This window comes from Rhinolophus sinicus, linkage group LG15 (assembly GCF_036562045.2).
Source record: "Rhinolophus sinicus isolate RSC01 linkage group LG15, ASM3656204v1, whole genome shotgun sequence".
Taxonomy (NCBI): Eukaryota; Metazoa; Chordata; class Mammalia; order Chiroptera; family Rhinolophidae; genus Rhinolophus; species Rhinolophus sinicus.
The window spans coordinates 23,781,342-23,806,939 of NC_133764.1; the positions used below are offsets into that span (position 1 = coordinate 23,781,342).

General features: G+C 36.1%; 1 protein-coding gene across 2 annotated transcripts in view; it reads right to left on the bottom strand.

Annotated features, from left to right (window-relative positions):
* The window catches only part of USP32 (ubiquitin specific peptidase 32), a 168,439-nt gene that overhangs the window by 120,139 nt on the left and 22,702 nt on the right, over nt 1-25,598 (bottom strand). For both annotated transcript variants that reach the window (XM_019732553.2, XM_019732552.2), the window contains exon 2: nt 3,686-3,813. In XM_019732553.2, coding sequence (XP_019588112.2) covers nt 3,686-3,813 — 128 coding nt within the window. The remainder of the gene's footprint in view (nt 1-3,685; nt 3,814-25,598) is intronic.

Sequence of the window (25,598 nt, forward strand, 5' to 3'; positions counted from 1 at the left end):
TTTAATTATTTTATTTATGTTTAGGCATTAAAAATGTAACTCTAGAAATCAATAACAATATCCATACGCAAAATAATACCCTGGAATATAATACCAGCATGGGCCACGGAGCTGTGTCCTACACAACTAGACTGAGAAACAATGGCTTGAACCGGAGTGAGGGGTGGGGGTGAGGCAGAAGAAGGGGGGAAAAAAAACTATGAAGACTTCCTTTCATGAGAAAATAGCACAGATTAATTAAAGATGGAAGTACTTAGTTCTTTAAAATACATTATGATTTACATAATACATTATATGTACTAATCAATATCCACATGCTAATAGTACCCTTCCTCACTTACCATAAACCTAGGTTAACATAAACCTAGGTCAGTAAATAGGGCAAAAAAAAGTTCATCTATCATCATCACCAACAGCATTTATAAAGTTTCTATTTGTACTTAATACTGTGCTATAGTTTCCACAAAAAAGTATTAACTACAATGAAACTGAAACTTGAAACTATCGTTGTGGATTTTACAATTTAAAATTAAGATCGTTCTTGTGAAACAATTACTTTAATTATTCTAGCCAGTGATGACTCTTAACAGACAGTCCAAAGGACAGAGAAATACTCCTGAAATAGTTTTGGGTGAAATGAAATTTATGAAATATTCATATAAAAATGATGCTGCAAGGAATTCCACTTCCACCTTAAATGTAGAAAGCCTGACAGCGTGCCACTCTTAACCTAAAAACAAGAAAAAGCCAGATAAACCATAATTTATAACAATTCATTGGAGACCTCAGATCAGCTAAGTAGTCTGACATCCCAAGAAGGACAGATTCCCCCCAAATACAGGATGCATGGGTTGATTGCCTTTTCAAAAGCAGAAAATGGGAGGAAGATGCAGCTGCCATGAAAACAAGGAAGAAAAAAAATCAGTTCAAATGTTAACAAAGAGCCACTAATATATTTTCTGTCTATAGATTTGGATATTCTGGCCATTTCATATAAATGGAATAAAAAAAAGATGTGGTCTTTGTGTTTGGCTTCTTTGACTTGGCACGTTTAAAAGTTCATCAAGCACATATTAGACAGCTTCATTCCATTTTGTTAACAAATAATACACCATTACACAACATTTTCTTCAGCTGATGAGCATTTGACTTGTACACTAAAAACTATAAAACATCATTGAAAGAAATTGAAAATCTAAATATATGGAAAGACCTTCTAGCTTCATAAATCAGAAGGCAACTGAGACTTAAATAAATCAGAAGACTCAAATATTGTTAAAATGGCAATGCTCCTTAAATCAATCTATAGATTCAGTGCAATCCCTATCAAAATTTTAGTTTCCTTTTTTGCAGAAATTGACTGGCTAATCCTAATTCATATGAAAATCTAAGGGACCCAGAATAGACACAACTTGAAAAAGGAAAAGACAAAGTTGGAGGAATGACACTTTCTGACTTCAAAACTTACTTACAAAGCTAGAGTAATGAAAACAATGTGATACTGACAGAAGGACAGGACAGAAATCAGTGGAATAGATTTGAGAATCCAGAAAGAAAACCTCATGCAATGGTCAATTCATTTCCAATAAGAGTGACAAAACAATTCAATGGGGAACGACTAGTCTTTTCTTTTCTTTTGGGAGTGGTAGGGAAACTAGTCTTTTCAACAAATGGTCCTAGGACAACTATTTGCAAAAAAAACGAAGTTAGATTCCTACACCATACACAACAATTAAATCAAAATGGATGAAACCTAAATGTAAGATGCAATGGTTTTTTAGATACAACACCAAAAATATAAGTGATAAAAGTAAAAACAGGTAAATTGGACTTCATCAAAATTTAAAAGTTTTGTGTTTCAAAGGGTACCATCAAGAGACTGAAAAGACAACCTACAGAATGGGAGAATATATTAACAAATCATGTATCTTATAAGGGACTTGTATCTAGAATATATAAAGAACTCTTACAACTCAAGAATAAAAAGACAAACAACCCAACTAAAAAATGGACAAGGATCTGAATGGCTATCTGTTTATAGGTATGTAGATGTAGATGTACACATGTAACTCTTCACATATGACCCAAAGAGATGAGTTAGATATTTTCAAGTAAGTTTTTCCCAGCATCATGAATTACACTGAGTCTGACAGTTTTGACTTTAAAAAAAGAGTTAAGGGGAGAGAAAGTCTGAAGTCCATATATACAGGTACCCCTGCTTTTAAAAGTTCACTTTACACCACTTCACTTTTACAAAAGACCAACATTAGTACCCGTTTTCTCTAACAGAGAAATCCGAAGAAGACTTTCCATTTTATAAAAAAAGGCGAAAGCAAAAATAGCATTCAGTGTTTGTTTTGCACTGAACATTTATACAGGCAGCAAGCACCCCAAGTAGTGAGAGTGGCACTGCCAAGCTCCTTCCACGGGAACTACACTCAGCATCAAGCTGCCATAGCTTTCAACTGTGTCAAGAGCATCTGTGCTTTATCTTGATTTATTTTGTGCATCCATTAACAAGATGTGTCCTAAGGTAATTACTTCTTCACTTTACGCCATTTTGGCTTATGAAAGGTTTCATAGGAACGCTCTACTTTCAGATGTCAGAAAAAAACTGTACTTGAATTTGGAAGCATCTTATATTAATTATTATGGACTCAGTTTAAATCCCTTCTTCTAACTGGCAACTTACATTATCTCATTATATACTAGTTACTTCCTAAAATGAAAAAAAAAAATCTAAATTCCAAATTTTTATATTACACTAGCATTTAAGACAAAAAGATTATAAGAAAATAGGCAGATGAATTCATACTGAAACAGAGAACTGTAAGGCATATTAAGACAAAAGCTAACCCTGTCATAAATCCAAAATAATGACAGAACAAGAAAGTACATAATTTTACACAATACATGTAAGAGAATTAATGCAACATATATCCCCACCAAGAAAAAGATCAAAACACACGCACACACAAAAACAAATGTAATCTCCATATTATGTAAACCATAAGGTTCAAAAGCACACAACACAGGGTAGAAATAGAAACTGTCACTAATTAGGAATAGTCAAGTAAGCTTACAATTCCTATTATATATTTTCAGTTTTATTAATTTTATTCTCATATCACATTTAGAATGACATAATGCATACCTGTATATATACCTATAAGATAGTAAAGTTATTATTTTTAGAAAGGGAATATTTATATCAACTGAGCACATTTTATTTCTACCCAAAAATTTTAGTAGAATTTAAGGCTTTACAGGTTCAAATAAGCTAGTGTTTCATTTACAACATTTAATTTTACAGAATTTAATTAGGTTTTGCTACATGGAAAAGTTTTCTTTATCACAAAATTTATAAAATATACTCCCAACATAAAAATTATGTCAGAGTGATGAAGTTTATAAGAATAAGCAGCCAGTCATACAAATGGTTCCATGATTATAATTAGTGGCTATTAAATCTCAGAAGTACAAAAAAAAGCAGAATTGCAGCTCTCTAGTACTTTCATTTGGCCTCTAAGAACACAACCATAGTCACTCCTAAAATAACTCCTATTCCCTACTCAGCAAGAAAAATAACTGGGGAGAAGATTCAATTTGTTAAGACTAAGAGAGCCCTCAAGAATTAAGGCTGGTGGATAACTATCTCAAAGGAAAACCCAGAACATAAGATTACCTCAGCAACTTTTGGAGGCACTCCATCCCCAAGCACTTCCCTGATGAAGCAGTGCTGGCCCATGTAATACGAGAGTCCACAGGTCCTCTTGAAGGCATCTTTCAGTCGCTTCAGCTCTACATCTGTAACTGCAATTCAGAAATAGAAGATGGGTAAGACACCAGCAGAGAAAAGAAGTCTCTCAAAATCTTTACATTATTTCAACCCAGTTCCTAATAAAAATTGGCAATTACTTCTCTTTGCAGATTAAGTAAAACAAACCCGGATATTTAGTCATAATTCTAATGTTTCCAAATCCAGTCTAGAAAATAAATATGAAAAGTACTGACTCACTATCTTCAAACAGCAGGACATTATATTATGCATACAAATTTTGGGCAGGGGCAAGAAAGAGGCAACAAGTATTTCAAATTAGCAGGTAAGCTAAATGGCATTAGATTCTGGCATTAATATGTTTTCAGCAGCAATACACTCATTTCCTTTGGGATAAAAATAATATTATTTATACTCCCTGAATACATATCTACCCATGTAGGGGAGGATAGCCCTCAAATTTAGCTTAGATTTTATCATCATTTACAAGGAAAGTAATCTATAGATGATTCTAACAACCGAAAGTTTTTAGATACCCACTATCCAAAAAAAATTACTGAGCCATTACTTTATTTTAGGCATTGAAGATTTTTTTTCCACTAAATAGAACAAACTCTGTCTACAAGTTTAGAAAAATAAATATTTTCTGACTCTAATATTATGCAGTCAGCACAATGACCACAATGAAGACACAGAAACGGTACCTTCAGCCCACGCTGGAAGAAAGAACACTTCTGGGCAGAGAGGATGATTATATAAAATTTTAAAGGCTAACCCAAGCAAAACGGACACGGGCATGTCAGGCAGAGATAACAGTTTGTTTCAAAGTACAATGACATATAGAGCCTACGGATCATTGTATATCACTAGAAAAAAATAAACAAGGCAGGAAGTAGTAAATGATAAACCTAGAGAGGCAGTCATTGACCAAGTAACAGAGATTCTGTGCTGTTATAATAAGGGATACAGTCAGATACAATTCAGGTACAAACTCCAGGCAGACAGGAAACAGGACACAGCCAGATACAATTCAGATAGTTCACTCTACCAGTAGTGTAGAGAACTGAACAAACATGGAAGCAAAAAGTAGGCTGCTACCGAGAAGAAACAAAATCCCATAAAGGAACTGCAACTGCAGTCTTACCAACATTTACTATAATCCCTTAGCATTAACTCCTCCCTAAGCAGTATATGCACCAGGATTTGCAGCATTAATGATTGCAGGTAACTTGTACTTACATAATGGATATGACGTAACTTAAATTTCAGTACAGGAGGCAGTGAATGCAATTGTTACATTAGAGCTGCTATGCCACACTGACAGTATCTTGCTATCACCGTAACCAACTAATGCCAAAAGAATGGTTTTATAATAAAATTATTGATGTAGCCTAAAATAAATAAATAAATAAATGGTAGACTGCTACTTCAAGAAGAAAATCTGTGAAATACCTAGAAGGAAAAATCAGTAGAACTTGGAACTAAACTAAAAGTAGAAGCAATCTGGAATAATAATATCCAGGAGTCTATCCTGAGAAACTTGAAAGATGCTATTATCATGTAGAAAGGAAATGTAAGAAAATGAGGATGTGATGAAGAAAAGACGATACTTTCTGGGAAGGACATACTGAATAGGCAGAAGCTTGGAGAGATCGTTTTTTACAATTATGAGTGTAAAGCTTAGGAAAGGTTTTCACGGGAGTCATCAGCTTATAGGTAGCAATTAAAACCATGACTAAAGAAACACAGCCAGCCAGAGACAAAACTGGAAGAAATCAATTCTTACAGTGTGTGCAGAGAAAGAAAAAACACTTAAAGAAAACTGATAAGAAATAGTTAGAACAGGAAAAACAAAAGGGTGTGACCCCAAAGGACACGAAGAAAGGACTACAGTCTCAAGTAAGGCCAAAAGGACCAGCAAGATAAAGACCGAAGAGTGCCTGGCACACAGATTATCATTCAGTAAGTGTTTGCTGTGGGGAGGGAAAGTTCATGTGTTCGATAACATGTCAGGCAATGATAACACAGTAAGAACGAAAGCTTGAATAAGTAGCTAGAAACAAGTGTGCAAGTAGATGCATAATTCATTAAAACTTGGACTCAGAATATTAACATTCCCAATATACTAATATATTTTTTCCTTGTTAGAACACAAAAGTGAAACACAACAAAGTTAATCTCATAAATTACAGTAATGGAGAAGAAATTTCTTCAGCTACTGTGTTTCCCCGAAAATAAGACGTAGCTGGACCATCAGCTCTAATGCGTCTTTTGGAGCAATCGCATACACTGTTGGTTACAGATTATTTGAAAAACTGTTTAGCAGTATGTTTAAAAAATAGCGACCTGATAACTGACTAATGAATTTATTCATTTGTAAGGAGAAAATGTACATATAAGCTTTTTAAAGCATTTATAAGAAGCAAACAATGTCCATCAACAGAGAACAAACTGAATAAGTTATTATATATGCTCAGACTAGAATATCAGACACCAAAATATTGCCACAGTCTATATTTACTGAAAGTAAACCGTATTTTTATTTATTCAAAATAAATAAGTAGACTAACATTTGTTTAATCTGGATACAAGGTGTACATAAAAATGTACAAGCGAAACTTTGAAAACTTTAAAAATAAAAATTTAGGCAAGACGGAAAAGTAATAGAATCAAGCCTAGTAAAAATGTAAGGTCAAAAGACGTTAATGTAGTTATTCCAGTTTTAGATAGAAAAAGACATTATCAGGGGGAAAAATGGAAACCTAAACACACGTTTTTTTGGGTTTTTTTTAGTCTCCTCTCTCTAGACACTTCACTGAAATTATAGCAAGAATAAAACAGGATATAAACTCACAAGGACAAAGAGAATAGGAGAAGAGAGAACGGAGGACCTCAGTGAGTCCAATTTTTTGGAGGCGTGAACTGGAGGAGTGGTGACTGCCCTAAACAGACCAAAGAAAGTTGAAACCTAAGCACTAGCAGTTGAGCAACGTGAACAAGAAGCAAATTTACCCTGACCAGCACTCCCAAAACAGGCTGAGGAATTGACTGTACCAATTACCATAAAAGGTGAGGGAGTGGGGATGGTAAAAGGTGGGACTACAGAGAAATTGGTTGAAAGTCTGTATGAAGAGTGGTTGGACTCTCAGGCGATCTACCACCTTCCACACAACCACCACTTTCACACCAACCTTTTAAATGTAAGTATATATCAAAAGACCAGAGATACATCCTCTGGAGAAACTGAGACAGAAAACCTCCATACATGGGAACACGGGATTTAGCTGAAAGCTATAGGACGGATAACAACAGCGTTTGCGTCTAGCTGCCCTCCCTTGCCCTACTCTGACATTGAGCACAGGACACAGGCTCTGAGCAAAGCTCTGCTAAGGCCCATGGTGGCTTTTCTTCTGCATGCAAAGCTCAAAAACCGAAATACCTACAGGGCCCAGGAGGATAATATAAATGATGAAGTGGGCCAAGTAGGGTCTGTGGAACCATAGGAGAGCACATAAGGCTTCTACAGGGTGTAGCTGCTACTAAGTTCCAGGCATGTGCTGCAACGTGGCAATAAGGAAAATAGGACTATGAATTTTTTGTGAAATCTTTCTACTTTAAAAATGTTGGCAGCTAATTTTTAAAAACTTTTAAACAGCATGCAGTCTCAATATTGTCCCCCAGCTGCCAGGTTTAGCAACCTCTGGCCAAATGGTTAAGGGGACAAACAAAACAAACATATGTTCAAATCCAACACTGTCACTTGCTACCTGCAAGAACATGGGCAAGTTACTCAGTGTCTGTGCTTTGGCTTACTTATTCATCTAAAAAGAATATAATACCACCTAATTCTTGGCAGTGTTATAAGGATTTAATGAGAGTATATACTGAATATATAAAAGGATTTACAGACAGGAAAATAATGGATGCGCAATAAACGATAGTCCGGGAAAAGAGGATTTCTAGCAGTAACAAGGGTGTTCCCTGTTCACTTTCAGCTACTAACTCTGGAGGAAAGTTGTGAACATGAGGACTGGAGAAGGGAGGTGAAAGCCAAACAAACAACAAATTTCTCTGCCCCTATCCTCTCTCCTCCTTACTTATAGACCAATATTACCCTCACAGCAGTCCCAGCTGCCACCTGACATTGGAACAAAAGGGAGGGAAGGAAAACGGAAAAAGCAGAAGAGAAGTGGGTATCAAGAAGATGAAGGCAGTTTCCACAGCTCTGACCAACAAACATAGGGAAGGATATTCTTATTCACTGTAAAGAATGTACCCAAGTCATTATATTAGATTTGAGCATGAGTACACTCTCACTCAAAGCCAGGTAAGTCACATTACTTACTATAAGTATTTATAAATACTTTAAAAGGTCATTAACATTCCATAAAATTATAAACAAAATGAAATCTTCCTTCGTAGAACAAATTTTGTTAACAACGAACATTACAGAGAACCAAGCCACGAGTCACTTAGTTTTAAGAGACCAGAGGTTTAATCTGGTAATTCTGCTGTATTCGCGGCCTACAGGTTGGGCTAAATGTAGTATTTACTCAAAGCATGGGAACATTCATTTGCTGTATTTATTATATTTATCTATAAAGACTGCTAATCATGCTTGAACTAAAGTCATCAAGAATTCTACACACACACATTTTATGAAGAGTACCTTGTAACTAATTAAGGAATGGGGCTTATTCCATTCCGTATGGGGCTTAACCCGCAGGCCACACAAAAGACAGGACTTCTATATCCAACACTTCTCTAGAGGGTATTTTAAAATTTGTTTAAAAGTACAAAGCAGAACAGAAAATACATTTCACAGTTTTGTCTGTCTAACAGTTTCCAGTTAAATAGTAATCCGAGCATATTCTGAGTGGTCCATACAACTGCATGAAATATGACAACTGAATAGAATTATGTATTCACCTAATTATATATTAATCATTGGCAATGATTACACATATCATTGTGTTGGGTGCTACGGGGGACACAAATATGAACAAAAAATGGGTTATGTAATAAATCTGACAAATTTCAGTGACCAAAAGTAACTTCACAGGGTGATCTGATCATAAATTCCTAACTGGGCAGGTCATAGTGGGAAATCAAGCCCCAGGCCTATATGAGGTTCACTTTTGCCTTCCTTAGCCGGCCCTGTCCATTGTTTTTGTGCATCTAGGTTAACACACTTTGAAAGGCCAGAATTCTCTTTTTTCAGACCTCCACAGACCCTCAAGGGAACACATAATCTTGTTAACTATCCTGTAATCCAATCATAGAGATTTCCCTACCTTCCTTCCACCTTCATGAAAACCAAATGTATAAAAGGAACTGCAAAACTGTCATTCAATGGAGCATTTGAGATCTTGCTTTCTGGCATGTTATCAGTTTGGCTCAAGTAAGTTCTTATATGGAAGAAAACCAATAAAATGCACCTAAGCCATGGGGAAAAAAAAGATTCTCTACACGTTTGGATGTTGTTATGTCAACACAAAGATAAAGTATGGTCCTTGGTTTTAAAAGCTTAAAATCCGTAAACAAATATTTGAGTGTTTACTACAGGCCAGGCAGTATGTTGTATCTTTATTCCATTAATTCTTAACCCTGGCATCACCTGAGAACATTTAAAGAATATTGATGCCCAGGTTGCCCCCCAAACCAATACAGTGTGTCTGGAAGTAGGGCCCAGGGATTCAAATATTTGCTAAAGAAATGAATGCATAATTAGGATAATAACACAAAGTAAAATGTAGTAAGTACCTGAAGGGATATAAGCAAGCACTATGGGAATTGAGCAGAAGAGATTACAGGGGAGGAACACAGGAAAGTTTCATAAAAGGGGGCAGGTCTCACAAGAAAGACTTGAAGATGTTAACATGTCAAGTGTGGGGATGGGAGTAAGCAATGGCCCAGAGGTCAGAAGATGATGGGAAAGTGTGGAGGATAGTTTGAGAAGCAGGAATGTACAGTACTGGGATTCCATGAAAGAAAAATATAGAAAGAGAAGTGAAAGGAATATTTAGGGTGATAAATATGCTAATGATATTTTACTTTTTCAGGAGTTATTTTTTGTGAGTGTGAAAGCATAATAAGGTGTAAAATTTTTAAATCAAGAATTCAAATCCGGAAGCTACTGGAAAACTAAATCTGATTTAAGAGTTCTATTAAGCACCCAATGCTCATACAGATACAACATATTCCACACTGAAAAAGTTTACATTTTGAAAAAGAAAGCACCCCTCATTTCATTTCCTTTTCTGATAACAAAGGAGAAGGAATAAGGGCAATCAGACCTCAATTTGAGATCACCAGCATTATGGAAAAATATTTACCAAAATGCCCACCATCTGTTCTCTGGCCAAACAAAGAAATGTTTCCTAACAGAAAGAGAACAAGATGGAGAAAAGGTAGGAAAATGGAATAAGACAGTTAACAAAGTCAGAAAGAGAGAAAAACATTAGACAAAGAGGCAAAGGAAATCAATATACAAATCAACCATCAAAATCATTGGTATCCCTAATTTAAAAAAAAAGCTGAAATAACAAGACTATCAGTTCTGCTCAGTAACAAGCCTGTCCAGATTCAAGAGGGGCATCCCATACGTTCTACTTCTCATGGGACACAGGAGAACTGTAAAAGTCATAATTGTAAGAAGCATGTGGGGTGGGAGATATTGTCATAAATCTTTTAAATATAATCTGCCATTTCAGAAACTGGGAGTAACCTACTCTTAGGGAAAACGGGATAGAGGGAGAGAAGACGATGATCTATTTCTTCACAAAAAACTTTAGTATCTAAGAGCTATCAAAAGAACAGTTAAAAAAAAAAAAAAGGAAAGACAGAGAGAGAAGGGACGAAAAGAAAAAGAAATATACTCCAAGCCAAAAATAAATAAATAACTAAGCTAGCTTTGAGTGACTCCCTGATCTAAGGTTCTAAGGTTTGAGAGCTTAAATCAAAATTTTCTCTTTTCCCGTAGTCAACTTGACTTCTATTAACGAAGTATGTCTTAGCAAGGCAATGGACACACTGTCCCTGGGAAAGAAAATCAAAGATGAAACAAAGCTAGAGTTATAACTTTTATCATAGATTTTTCTTTTTAAGGGAATGAGGAAGCATAGATGCAAAAAAAAAAATCCATTTTATAAAGCAGTTATTAAGACTCATTCTGTTTAGCTCTGTTTTAAACAATAAATATCTTCAAATCATTCAACCAGGGATTTCAGAATTTAGTCTCTGATTCCATCATTTTAATGTTGTACTCCATATTCCCTACATATTTATTATCAGTAGTTCCTAGAGGCAGTTCCTCATTGCACGTGGTCTACAAGCATAACATTCCTCCTAGCTATTTTTAAATTGTACTTTTAGCTGTTTTTTTCCAACAATCATTAAATGTCTATGATGTGTTAGGCACAGTCAAGATAAATAGGACATAGTTCCTGCATTTTATTTATTTAGTTAGTTAGTTTTTTAACTTCTATTTATTTAAATGCATTTTTCCAGGACCCATCAGCTCCAAGTCAAGGAGTTGTTTCAATCCAGCTGTGGAGAGCGCAGCTCACAGCGGCCCATGTGGGGATCGAACTGGCAACCTTGTTGTTCAGAGCACCAGGCTCTAACCAACTGAGCTAACCGGCTGCGCCAGTTTCTGCATTTTAATACTTCAAAATGTAGTAGGGAATAAAGGTATGTGACCAAAATAACTGCAATACCAGATAGGAAAGGTTAAAGTGCAGGTATTAAAATGGGGTCCTGACATAGGGAGTTAGTAATTCTGTCTGAGTTAGTGATGAAGAAAGACTTCCAAGAGGTAGTGACCCTTAAAGAGCAGGGGCTCACCTGGAAAAAAAGGACAGGAGGGTGTTCCATGCCAGGAAAACACAGGCAAAAGAGTGAAGAAACATGGACAACCAGGGAACCGAAAGTAGTTTTATATAAATGGAGTACAGGGTACAAGAGGCAGAGCTGTAGAGAACATGAGGTTGGAACAACAACTGGCAGATAAACAGAACCCTGGCTTTATTCAGGGTGGTAATGTTCCCAGCTAAAGACTATACTTTCCAACTTGCCCTGCAAATAGAAATGGACAATGAAATGTAATTTAAATTGCTAGGGAGAACCTCCTACAAAACTCCTTAAAAGCACGAGATAGCCAGCAAAATATCCTTGTGCTGTTGTCTCTTCTTCTCACCTGGAACTCAGAAGCAGTGGCTGCCACTCCAGCACCATTTTTACACTGTAAGTGAACCTGAAGTTATAAACCATACACTAAAGATAGTGAGATCAAAAAGATAGAAAAGGCTTAGTTGACCATGGAATTGCCATGCAACTTCTAGATATTCTATCTCCAGATTTGTGGGTGAGAATATAACCCCGTCTTATTTACGTTCTGTTTAATATCCATCCAAATTTAATCCTGACAGAGAAGTGTCGGGTACAAGTGTACGGAAGGACGTTCTACAATATTCCTGAGTTTTAAATGAAGAACAATCAGTTTCGTTTACACTCGTGTTAATGTTGAAAAGATTGGGGAAAGGCCAGATAGGCAGCATACAGACTGGTTGAGAGTCTAGCTACTGCATTATTTCGGACAAGAGATGAGGGCCTAACCTAAAAAGGGGGGCAAAGTAAGGCAGATTTAGGAAATATTGAAGTTGATTGAACGGGGTTCAATAAACAATTAGCTGTGAAAGAACACAAAAGAAAAAAGATCCCAAGATGATTTCTAAATGTCTGATTTGTTCTAAAGTGTAGTCAGGGTCATTGATGAAGATAAAGTCTGTAAGAGAATTTGAATATTTTACATTGTAGTTACATGTCTATTATGGACTAAATGCATCACTAAATGTGCCTTGCTAAGTTTGGGGCTTGTCTGGGACCTGTCACCCCTTTCTTCTTTCCAATTTCTCCCTTTTGGAATGAGAAGGTCTATCCTATTCTGTCCCACCATTGTATTTTGGAAGCACAGTAACTTGATTTGTTTTCACGGGTTCAGAGCTGGAGAAGAAATTTGCTTCAGGATGAATGTATCCCGTCTCACCAATACCTGGATTTAGATGATACTTAGATAAGACTATGGACTTCAGACTTTAAAGTTGATGCTAGAATGAGTTAGATGGAAAGAGGACATTAATTTTGGGGAGCCAAGGGTGGAATGTTATAGACTGAATGTATACATTTCTCAAAATTCCTATTTTGATACCCTAACCCCCAGTGTGGCTGTATTTAGAGTTGGGACATAATTAAGATTAAATGAGGTCATACAGGGGGGGTCCTGATTGGATAAGACAAGATTAGCATCCTTATAGGAAAAGACACCAGAGACCTTAAAAGCTTACTCTCTCATTCTCCCTTCAGGTACACAGAGGAAAGCCAAGTGAAGGTGCAGAGGTAACGTAGCCATTTGCAAACCAGGAAGAAAACCATAACCAAAAACCAAATCCTGCCAGAACCTTGTTTTTGGACTTTTTAGCTTGCAGAATTGTAAGAATAGTAATTTGTTTTTTAAACCACCCAAACGATGATATTTTGTTATGGCAGCCCGAGCAAACTAATATAATTTCTATAATACAGATAATAACTAGGCCAACACCTTTCTGATTTAGAGAGAGAAGCTATTTTAAAAAGCTTGTGCAGGGTCATATGAAGAGATTAGAACTCACTGCCCTTGAAAGGAAAATAAGTACACGATACTTAGGGAACACATTCCAAGACACCCAGTAGAAGCCTGAAACTGCAGATAGTACCAAACACTATATATACTGTTTCCCCGAAAATAAGACCGAGCCGGACCATCAGCTCTAATGCGTCTGTTGGAGCAAAAATTAATATAAGATCCGGTCTTATATAAGACTGGATATAATATAATATAATATAATATAATATAATATAATATAATATAATATAATATACTATACTATACTATAATATACACCAGGTCTTATATTTAATTTTTGCTCCAACAGACGCATTAGAGCTGATAGTCCAGTTAGGTCTTATTTTTGGGGAACACAGTATATACTGTTCTTTCCAATTCGTACATAACCTATGATAAAATTTAATTTATAAGTTAGGCATAGTAAGGGACTTAACAATAACTAATAATAAAATAGAACAATTATAAAAATACACTATAATAAAAGCTATGTGAATGTGTTTCCCCGCCCCAAAATATCTTATTGTACTGCACATGCAACATGGATACGATGGACAAAAGTAAACCTTTTTATAGGCCTGGGGCTTAAGTACCCACCGTGACCTACCCAGGTAGGAATTTATGATCAGATCACCCTATCAGGTTACTTTCAGTCAGATTTACTGAGCCCCTTTTTTATCCACTCTCTCATAGAGCGAAGGCAGTTATCATACATTCAGATTTTTGCTAAAATATAGGCGTTCCTGTTTAAACAGTTTGGTTCCAAAGGCATGAATGAAAACTTAACATCTGTATCAGAGGATAACCACAGAGGTAAACAAATACTGGGAAATATGCTTTTCACTGCCAAAGTAGGGTAAGAATTTCCAAACACAGAAGTAAAGCATCAAATGTAGCAAAGAAATCACAACCAATATTAATTTATAAATGTGCTTGATGCAGCTAATCTAAAGTGAATTTCCCTACCAAAAGTCTCTCTGGCAGGCTACCCATAACAAGAGCCACTTCAGGTAGATAATAAAAGGCCTCCTACATGGAACATCTCAGGCAAGAGGCAGCCTACAACCAGCAAGTTTTTTTTTGCCACTAGTGGCTTTGTCAAGAACACATCACCGGAGTTACAGAATGTATGGATCTAGGGCTAAATGGTAGCACAAGAGCTTTTTCTCTGCTAAGAAGGGGCAAAGCAAAGTCTCATGCATATTCATAATCTTTAATCAAGTGGCACAAAATGGAAATTCTGAAACTTGTCTAGTATTTGTTCTATAAACTAGAATCTCTTATCTTCCTTTAAAGCATGTATTAGAAAGATAGAGAACCCAACTGAAACATTGAAGAAAAGACTTAAATGAGCATCTCATAAGAGAGAAAACATTAGAAAACGTGCTCAATTTCATTAGTAATCAAGGAAATGAAAATTAAAACTATGATGAGATACTACTACCATAAAACTATTAAAGTGTCTAAAATCAAAAAGTCTGAGAACACCAAATGTTGGCAAGGACATAGAGGAACTGAAGCTCGTATTCAGTGCTAATAAATGGAATAAGTGGAATAAAATGGCTAATAAGTGGAATAAAATGGTTTCTCTGCTTTGAGAAAAGGTTTAGCAGTTTCTTATTAAGTTAAATATACACCTATTCTATAACCTAGCAATTTCACTCCTAAGGTATTTACCTAAGAATAATGAATTGTACAAAATGTTCACAGTAACTTCACTGATAATAGCCAAAAACTGGAAATGACCCAAATGTCCATGCACAAGTAAACAAAAATATTATGATACGTTAATAAAATACTATTCAGCAATAAAGAGGGGAAACTACTGATACACATAACAACATGGATGAAGCTCAGGTATTATACTGAGCAAAAGAAGGCTGACTTAGAAGAGTAGATTCTACTTATATGAAAAACTAATAAATCTATCCCAGATACACAGGAACAGTCCTATGGCAGTACAAATACTGACAACTCACAGCTCCTTAGAAATGGACAAAAATTCCTGACTAATAGTATTAGATAAACACTCTGAGGCTGCATCTGAGAAGGGTTGGCTGAGGTAGCAGGGAAGGGTATTGCATATCTTCAAACATTTGCATTTAGATACATTTTTTCCCCTTCTTCTGCCTCCCCCTCCCCCACTCTGGTTCAAGCCATTGTTTCTCAGTCTAGTTGTGTAGGACACAGATCCCTGGCCCATGCTGGTATTGTGAGCCTTGTGCTTCCCGCAGCTGAGGCAGTTGGTCAGCGGCTCACAGCAGCTCAGGACAGCCCACGACAACTCACGACAGCTTACGACAACTCACGACAGCTTACGACAGCTTACGCCAACCTCCAGCTGCTCCCCAGCTCCAGTGAGAGCTGTTGTTCACAATCTTAGCTGCCCAGGGCACAGCTCCCTGGCCCATGTGGGAATCGAACTGGTGACATCAGTATTAGGAGCACAGCGCTCCAACCACCTGAGCCACCGGGTCAGCCCCCTAGATATATTTTTAAATGACTTTTTTCAATTTTATAATTATGCTTCATCTAGTAGTCCCACAGTATTGTTTCTACTACATTTTTATTGCAAATATACAGTATTTCAGCTAACCAATTACTTAAATTTCTGTAAGCCAGCTCCCTATGAATCTAATTGTTATTTATAATATTGTTTCTATAGAGAAATATATTTTAAATTCCAAATAAACTTTTGGAACTCAATCTACAGAGTACTTTAAAACTAGGCTTACTCTAACTTAGATGAAAAAAAATCTTGTTCCAACAGCTTAGTTAATCCACTGTTTCTCTAACCCCATCAAATCACTTAATAGTACAAATCTCTTTGACAGTGAACAAGTCCACCAAAATGACATTTTCACAAACCCCTTTAAGTATTCACAATATTTTGTTTTGAATCTAAACTGAAATCTAGAAAAAAAACATTCCTCCAAAGGTTCTAAAATATCTATTAGAGAGAAAAAGAATGGTAAAATATAACCAGTTAATGTAACATAAAAGTACAATACAGAAGAAATCCTATGATAGAAACAAAGAAAAATCTATGAATATGACACAGACAAGAAAATCACAAAAAGCAGAATAGTGGTGATTAAATTATGGCTGGTCTGAGCGGACTGCAAAAGGGAAGTACTAGCTACCTTAATCTAACAGAAAAGAATAACTTCTGAATGAGATCTGGGTATCTAATAAAGGAGAGTATATAAAAGACAATATGTCTACTTGAAATATATAAAAATGTATAGAAAGCAATCAGAAATAAAAGCTATAGTTCAGGATCTCACTAATGAATGATAATGTGCAAAAAAAAGTGGTTGCTCTCTCTATGGTGCAGTACTTGAGGATAATTTTTTGATTAATTTACTACACAAGTAATAAGTGAATGCATTCGTCTTTTAAATTCAAACAGTACATACAGATAAGGCTAAAGACATTACCACTACCAAATCCTAGTCTCTCCTTCCCTCTCGACCTGATCCCTACCTACTCACACCCTTACCTCAGAGATGTCAATGTTTGGTCTGTTTCTTTTCAGATCTTCTTTCATGCTTTTATAAAAAGCACCCATAGAAACTTACAGTGGTGTCATATATTATACATATCATAGTGTAACTTACTATGGTTACATACAAATCTAGCTCATTCCTTTATGTACTGCACAGTATCCCGTTATATAACGACACTACAGATTATCTGGCTGTTTACTTTTTGGGGGACACTTAGGCTGTTTCTCCTTTTTCTTCCTTCATGCAGCAGTTGTAATGAAAAATCATATGCATGCATCCTTCGGGGTAAAAAAAAAATTTTTTAAATATAGATACACTTATCTAATAAGCACTAGGTCATTCACATTTTTGGGTTTAATAAATATTGCCAACTGTCCTTCCAAGTGGCTCTACCAATTTACATTCCCACAATTATGCTTTTCTTAGTCTTTTATTCACTATTGTTTATATATTCTCTGTAATTCAAACAAAAATTTCTGAAAGAATCTAGGCTTCATAGCCCACCTAAGGGCAGCAGTTTAAATAATGGAAAAAATAAATCTACTTCTCTTGTTTTTGAGAAGGTATAGCTCTAGCTCCCTGCTATGATATCCTAGTTTATATCCCTGAGCACATCGCCTGTAATTCAAAGTACAGAAAACGGTGTGGCAATGGATATACCATTTGGCCTTTTTGCTCAAAGATATAATTTTGACAGGACTGGTATGTGTGGGTGTGTGCCTAGAAACTAAAAGTGGATGTAGTCATCTCTTCTACTATGTCCATAAAGTTGTTCTTGGCTTTACCACAACACACATGGTTAGTGCACGCTGTAGAAAACTGTGGCTCCGTATCGTCACTTCACAGAATGCCAGGGTCTGTAATCAAACTGAACCACCCTATCTTTGCAGAGCATCAGGTTGGGCCATCTGCCACTACTTCTGTTCCCCAGCATCCCTGAGCTTTGCTGTTGCACTGCATAAAAAATTAAAGAGAAAATTGTGCTCCCTCCTTCCTATTAGATTTTAATAGCAAACATAAAAAGTGAAGAAAAAATAATATAGAATGGAATCTGTGTGCTGGACAACAAAACTACTTTGTCAATGACTAAACCAGTAACAATTTATAAACTTCGAGCACAAATGGAGACACATGCAAGTTGTACAAGTTTTCTTCTACTAAACAATAAGAACTCACATTCTGAAACACGCCAAATATAGTTAACCACTTCAAATAATGTGTGGGAATTATCTGTCTTTGAAAACCGCCCATAAAAACATATATTTTAAAAGACACTACTTAGTTTAAGGTCACAGGAAATCTGCAGGAGAGTCTTAAAAATGTCATGGAAAAGAACACCTTTAAGTATTCATTAGCTTTTTTTTAAAAAATTCTCCATAATATAACAAAATGACTATTTAACGTGTTAACTTTTCCAGTTCATTCACTTGCTTCCAGCAGTTTCTTGTATCAAACACAGAAATTTATCATTCTCCTGGTTCACAAACTTCTGAGCTATTAGCAACATGGCACTCATCAGTTCAACTACATTAAAATATATATTTCCAAGTACCCTCCTTGGAGTGGGGGTGTCAGTCAAGACAGCTAGTAGCTCAAATCCATTTGCAAATCTAACCAAAATGTAATGACAGGCTGCCATAAGTGCCTTTAACCTTAAACAAAATAAGATTAATAATAAATGTTGTATCTAACCTAGCACTTTACTTTTTAAAAAGCAATTTCACAGAGACTACCTCATAAGATCTTACAATAGTTTCATGAGATAAGAATAACACACTCGTATGTCTCGGTGTTGATTCTTTCGTGTCAGGGAGAGGAAGGGACAAAAAACAAGGTAGGAGGGGAGACGGGGAGAAAGGAAGCCCATGCACAAGTGCGTAAGTTTTCAGGTACCCTAAAGGAACCAGTGATGTTTTCTCTTTCTCATCCCCCAAAACTTGGTAAACCAGTCACATTTAAAATTCATGAATTTAAAACCATTTAATTCCATTCTATTTCACTGAAAGAGCAGTTTTTTACAACATAATATATCCTAAACCTCCCCTTTTCAGAAACTTTATTATTCACTAATATGTTTGCAAAGAAAAAGCCCAAACCTCCAATGAGATTCATCTTCCATGTAAAAGTCTGTGAATGGAAAAGGGGCCATGTGTTTAACCTGACAAGCTCAGGAGACTGAAAATAACCACATAGGATGGTGTGAACATAAAAATTCCTAACTAGGGTGGGCTATGGTAGGAAAGCACATCCTTGGCCTGTAGCTTCCAAGTTTACCTTAAGTGAGCCTACCTGTTGTCTTTCTGCATCTAAGATAACATGCCCTTGGAATGTACAAGTAATCTCTTTCCAGACCCCCCAAGGGGCACAACCCACCACACCAGAGCAGGAAAACTACAAAATTCCTCATCGTTATCTTGTTCCCCAAATACTATCTCTATGTGCTGTAAAATGCTATTAACTATCGTGTACCCACCAATGTAAAAAAAGTGTGCGTCTCTCCATTTTACTTTTTATCCAATCCCAGAGATTTCCCCGCTTTGCTTTCTCTCACTCCCTTAATCTACAATCAATGGATTTCATGTAACCCTCCTCCTTTGATTCTAATGTATAAAATAAATTGCACAACGGCCATTTTCCGGAGCATTTTCTCAATCCGTTAAGACTCTGCTTCCCGGCACTTGTCATTAGTTTGGCTCAAGTAAACTCTTATAAACTTTCTTTTAGGCTGGATGTTTCTTCATCAATAAGTCAAATTTTGTATTTTAGGCTTCCATTTGTAAAAACCACAAATAACAACACAGATTTACATCTTCATCAAATGATTACAGAATTAAAAGTCAGAGCATCTACACTCTACTACTAGTACTAGCTAAACCAATAGTTAAAGTTGAAAGTTATAGTCTTGTGTCTTTTAATTAAGAAATCATGCAATTTTACCTACAATTCTACGAGAATTCATCTATTCTTATGTGTCCTAAAATCCTTGTTGAAAGGCATTCCAAAAAAAGAAAACACCTTAGAAGAGAACAAATTAATGAAATTTGGAAACAAATGTATTAGTCAAAAGAAAACCTTCATGAAATTTGAAATTTTGGAATTGTTCTACTTTCCATACAGAGTGGAAATAATTGGAAGTTTTAAACATGCTTGTTGGCAAATTGGTATAAAAAGAATACATATAGTGTCTCTGTTCTCAATGCTGCTGTCTTTTGGGAAGAAATACTGTTGAAAACAAACTGATGTACTGGCAACCATCACACCTAACAAGTGACAGGAAAAATGTCATTTTCAGTATTATTAATGGTAACAACATATAACATCTGACAAACCGTCTTATGTTATTCCTTCTAATACCAAAAGCAATTCTGAAAAAAATATACAAATGGGTAAGAGACAGGTGTGAACAATTCTGAATTCTTTAAAGAAATTCACACGTTTACAGTCAAACAGTTCTTGTTTTATATTTTCTGAAGAGTGTTTACCAATACTTGATTAGAAGGTGCACACCAACCGGGTAATGACAAGTGTTTTAATCTGAAAATTTTAAATTAAAATTATAGTAAAGTTTAAGAGCTTCAAATTTTTGTAGAAAGGATTCATATACCTTAGATACTTAATTCTCATGAGTATTTTAGATATTGTTCCTTACTGGCTCCCTGATCTCAGATTTTCTAATAGCAATGATATATTTTCTTTCTATCCTAAATTCTCAATCACAACTTTCAGACAAGTACCTAACTGGAAAACTATTGGCATAGATGGCAACATACTAACAGTTCACCCACCAGGAGGGAAAAAAGTCATTACTGTCCTACTAACCATTCAGGTAGAGGACAGACAACAATATTACCAGTTATAGTTTAAAGAAAAAATAAAAGAAAGTTATTTCAACAAGTAAAGGTTAATTTTATTTAAATTAAAAAAAAAGTTTATTGTTTCCAAGTTTTCCTTATCAATCAAGCGCTAATTATTCAGTTAATCTAGTTTTATTATGAGTTTATTTCTTCAAAACTGACTGTTTTAGTGCTGAATTTAACTTTCAAGACAATTAATCTGTAACTAAAGCATTACCTTCCTGTAATCATTCACTTATATTTCCCCAAGGAATTTTTGTCCTAGTTATACACAAAAACTTTATTACTTTTTTCATTACACTGTGACTTGATGGTAATGGTTATGAAGTTGTCAGGAAACGAAGTAATTACTGAAAGGATTCATTCAGAGAGGCATTTTTACAGATAAAATTTTACACATAATTTTATTAAAATACCAAAAATAATGCCACAAGATAAATATGTGAGAGAAAAACTAGAACAACGCTACCAAAAAGAGTTTGGCTTTGAATCCAAACTTATACAAAGGGTAGGCTTCAAAATGACATGAGAAATCAATGCATATTTTTAATAGTAATAGTTCTAGCAATCTGACATTTCAAACTGAGATGAATACTCCACTATATTTTTAGGAAAAATAAATATAATTTAGTTGGATTTGGTAAGAATCTGCTACTGACTCTTGATTTGTATAATTCTAAAAATATTCTCATTTAAATCTATTGTTAAACTGTGGTGCTACTTTTCTTCCAGAAACAGAAACACACTGCTATTATTAAAGTGGACAACAATCTGAAGCCCACTTTTTAAAAGAAACCCATATACCTCAAAGAACCATATCAGCTAACAGGCAAACAAACAAATAAATAAAAAGAAAATGCAAGGTTGACAATAAGTAAAAATTCTATCCAACAAAATTCACTCTATTTCATAAAACACAATTCCATCCTCCCAGCTGCAGGAGAAATACAGTGTTTAAAGCTAATGAAGCACTTCATGCTGCACTACATTACTAAACAGTGTACCACCTGCTGCTTATTTTCATGTAATTTTTTAAACTACATTGTTAATATAAAGATTAGACTGCTTTTTATTCCAATGTGTAATTTTTTTACTTTATAGAAATCAAGGGGGAGGGGAGTTCTATTGCTTTATAGTTAATAAGAAATCTTGATACAAAGATCTAAAGGACTTTCTCTTCTAGAGGAAAGTCTTTTCACCAAAAGGCCCTGGTTCAAAAGAAACAAGGCTATTAGTTGTAGGGCCATTATAAGATTAAAAAAAAAAAAGCCAAAGGGAAAATATATTTTAAACTAAGGTCCTAGTTTAAAAACAAAAACAAAACTATTAAAACCAAGAATTGAGGGGCAGCGGGATGGCTCAGTTGGTTAGAGCACCAGCTCTGAACAGCATGGTTGCCAGTTCGATTCCCACATGGGTCAGTAAGCTGCACCCTCCACAACTAAATTGAAGACAAAGAGCTGCCGTTGAGTTTCTGGTGGGCAGCGATGACTCAGTTGGTTAGAGCACGAGCTCTCAGCAACAAGGTTGCCGGTTCAATTCCCGCATGGGATGGTGGGCTGCACCCCCCTCTCCCTCCACCCCCCCTCCCCCCGCAACTAAAGATTGAGAATGGCAACTGGACTTGGAGCTAAGCTGCAACCTCCACAACTAGATTGAAGGACAACAACTTGGAGCTGATGGGCCCTGGAGAAACACACTGTCCCCAATATTGCCCAATAAAATTTATTTTAAAAAAAACAAGAATTGAATCTGGCCATCAAAAATTAAACATAAAATAAGTCTAGGAGCTTATTTTCTTTATTGCACATAGTAAACACACAGCTGTCAGCAATTCCTGTAACCATACTAAGTTTTATAAGCAACCTCAAGATGGCAACATTCTGAAGTTTTATTACATAAAAGCAAAAGTGTACAAACACTTCCCAAACAACCAAAACAGAACAAAATAGTTTAAAATAAGGAAGTCTAGACTTCGCATGATGCAAGTTTCTCTGAGAAAATATACAAGTTTCTGATGCAAGAGTACATGGAAGAATAAATAATTAGAACAGAAATTATGAGGCAAAATAGGAGTCATTACACACATTCAACTTTTTAAAAAGATTTTTCTAAAATGAAAATGGAAATGACTTCCTGGCTCATATTGGATTAGCTGCTTAGAAGCTTAAGAAAAAAAACCCCATAAAATTTAGATTCTAAGTTTTACCCACTCCAAAAAAATTTTCAGGTGAATAAAAAAAAAGATAAACACTAAAAATATGAAGGCATAAATTAGAATTGATTATTTCTCAGACACCTTAGAGTAAAAATGTGAAACTATTTTTATTGTGATACAAAACACAATACTCGGCAGATTTAAGTATATACAAATTTTAAACTCATGCACATTGAAAATAACAATAAATTGGAGTGGCTGGTTAGCTCAGTTGGTTAGAGCGCGGTGCTGGTAGCACCAAGGTTGTCATTCAATCCCCGCATGGACCACTGTGAGCTGAGCCCTTCTTAAAAAAATAAATAAAATAAAATAAAAAACAAATAAAATGGTAAGCCAATTGGAGAAAATACTTGTAGAAAATCTGTCAGATGGTTAACCTTCAAGGCATTTATTATAAGTCCCACAAATTTATTTTTTTAATTTTAAGAATTAAAAATGTTGATAAATAAGGACAAAGGTCAAAAAGACAATGAGGAAACACAACTACCAAAAATGTAGCGAAAGATTCTACCTTGACAACTAATCCAAAAAATACATATTGAAACAAACTGCCACTTTAGACTATTCAATTAACAAAAAAATTTTTGCAGACTATTATGCCCAATTCTGATAAATGTTTAGTAAAATCAACACTCATATATCACTTTCAGAAAATGACTTGAGTCAAAGATTATCATTTCTGAAAATCTATTCTAAGGAAATAATCCTAAAATTGGGGGACACTAAAATGAATGAAGATGTTCACTTCAGCATAAGGTAGTAAGTGAAAAATTAGAAGAAACATATATCTAGTATTAAGGCAACAGTACATTATGGGTCATCCAGGCAATGGAATATCAAGCAACCAGGAAAAATTACAACTATGAAAAATCGTAATTTGCAAAAAAATAAAATATGGTATTACTGTGTGACAAAAAATATAGAGTGCTGATACACTGGATTGAAACACATTTAATTTTACTCCCTTCTTAAAGCCCACTAAAACTCAATAAAGGGAATAAATGAACAAACAAAAGAGAAATAGACTCAGAGATATGGGGGGGGAACTGATGGCTGCTAGATGGGAAGGGGTGGGGATGGGGGAGAAGGTAAAGGGATTCAAAAATACAAATTGATATGAAATACAGTTTGGGGAATATAATCAATAATGGTGTAAAGATTATGTAAGGTGCTAGATAGATGGTGTGGGGGCAGAGCCCCAGAAAGTAGTTTACAGGCTCTCGGCCTCACGTGGAAGGGTGCTGGCTCGGGTAGTAGATGGCCGTCAGCTGGGGCTGGTTGGCCGTCAGCTGTAGCCATTGAGCCATTAGCCACTAATATAACTGCTGTGGCTACGCCAGCAAGAGAAGAGAGGAGGAGAAAGAATGGGGGCTAGCAAGACGATGGCGGCTGGGCTGGCAAGAGTGGATGGCCGTTTGCGGACAGTGTGGATCCAGCCTCCAGTGAGAGTATAGTGCCGCCAGAGAGAATATAGTGGTATGACTCCCCTACCTATGGCTCCGTGGGTGTTCCTTTTTGGCCTCACCATATCCTGCGTTCTTGTATGGGGAGCGGGAGCAGAGACCCCGCAGGCCCCCCCGCACGACAAATGGCGCAGCGAGCAGGGTCTCCCGCACGACAAATGGCGCAGCGAGCAGGGTCTCCCGCACGACAAATGGCGCAACGAGCAGGGTCTCCCGCACGACAAATGGCACAGCGAGCAGGGTCTCCCGCACGACAAATGGCGCAGTGAGCAGGGTCTCCCGCACGACAGATGCTCACTGGACTTATCAGGGGGATCATTGCATAGACTGTGTGTAGATGCCTGACCACTGCACTGTACAGCTGAAGCTGAAGTTGAATAATATTGAATGCCAACTATAATTAAATACATATACAGTTAGGAGAGGTGGAGTACAACATAGGGAATATAGTTAGTGGAACTCTAACAGCTATATACAATGTCAGGGGGGGCAGTAAATTGGGGGGGTATCACTTTGTGAGGGGTATAAATGTAACTAACTATTACATTGTTTTGTACACCTGAAACTAAAAAATAAATAAATACAAGAAACTCAATAAAGGGATTGTTTTCTTCTTTAAAGGCATAAACCCAAAGACAAAGAAATCAGAATAGAAGATGAAACTAAGAAAATTTTGGACGCTGGAAAGCAGATGGACACATATTAAAGGACTTAGTAGACGTAAGAAAATTGAATCCTAAACTCCCAATGTGGTGAGCTTTTTATATGGCAGAATCTCACACAGACTTGGAATTAGTGGGACCAGGGTACTTCTAGAGGGTGTAGGAGGATGGGAGTAAAGAATGGAGTTGTGCTATTCACTCAAAGCTTTTTAAGAAGAGGTGACATTCCAGAGATCCCAACCCCATTCTACACAGCCTGCCTACCAAGCCTTCCCAAACGTGGCAAAAAACTAGAACTTTATTGTCTGGAAGATATGAAACACTTCTCTGGACACCAGAAAATATCCTTGGGCTATAACCAGACATAAATGAGGTTAGCTAAGCCATTCTAAAAACAGAAGTATTAAATCAGGGGTGTCCAAACTTTTTTCAACGTTTTTCACCAAGGGCCAT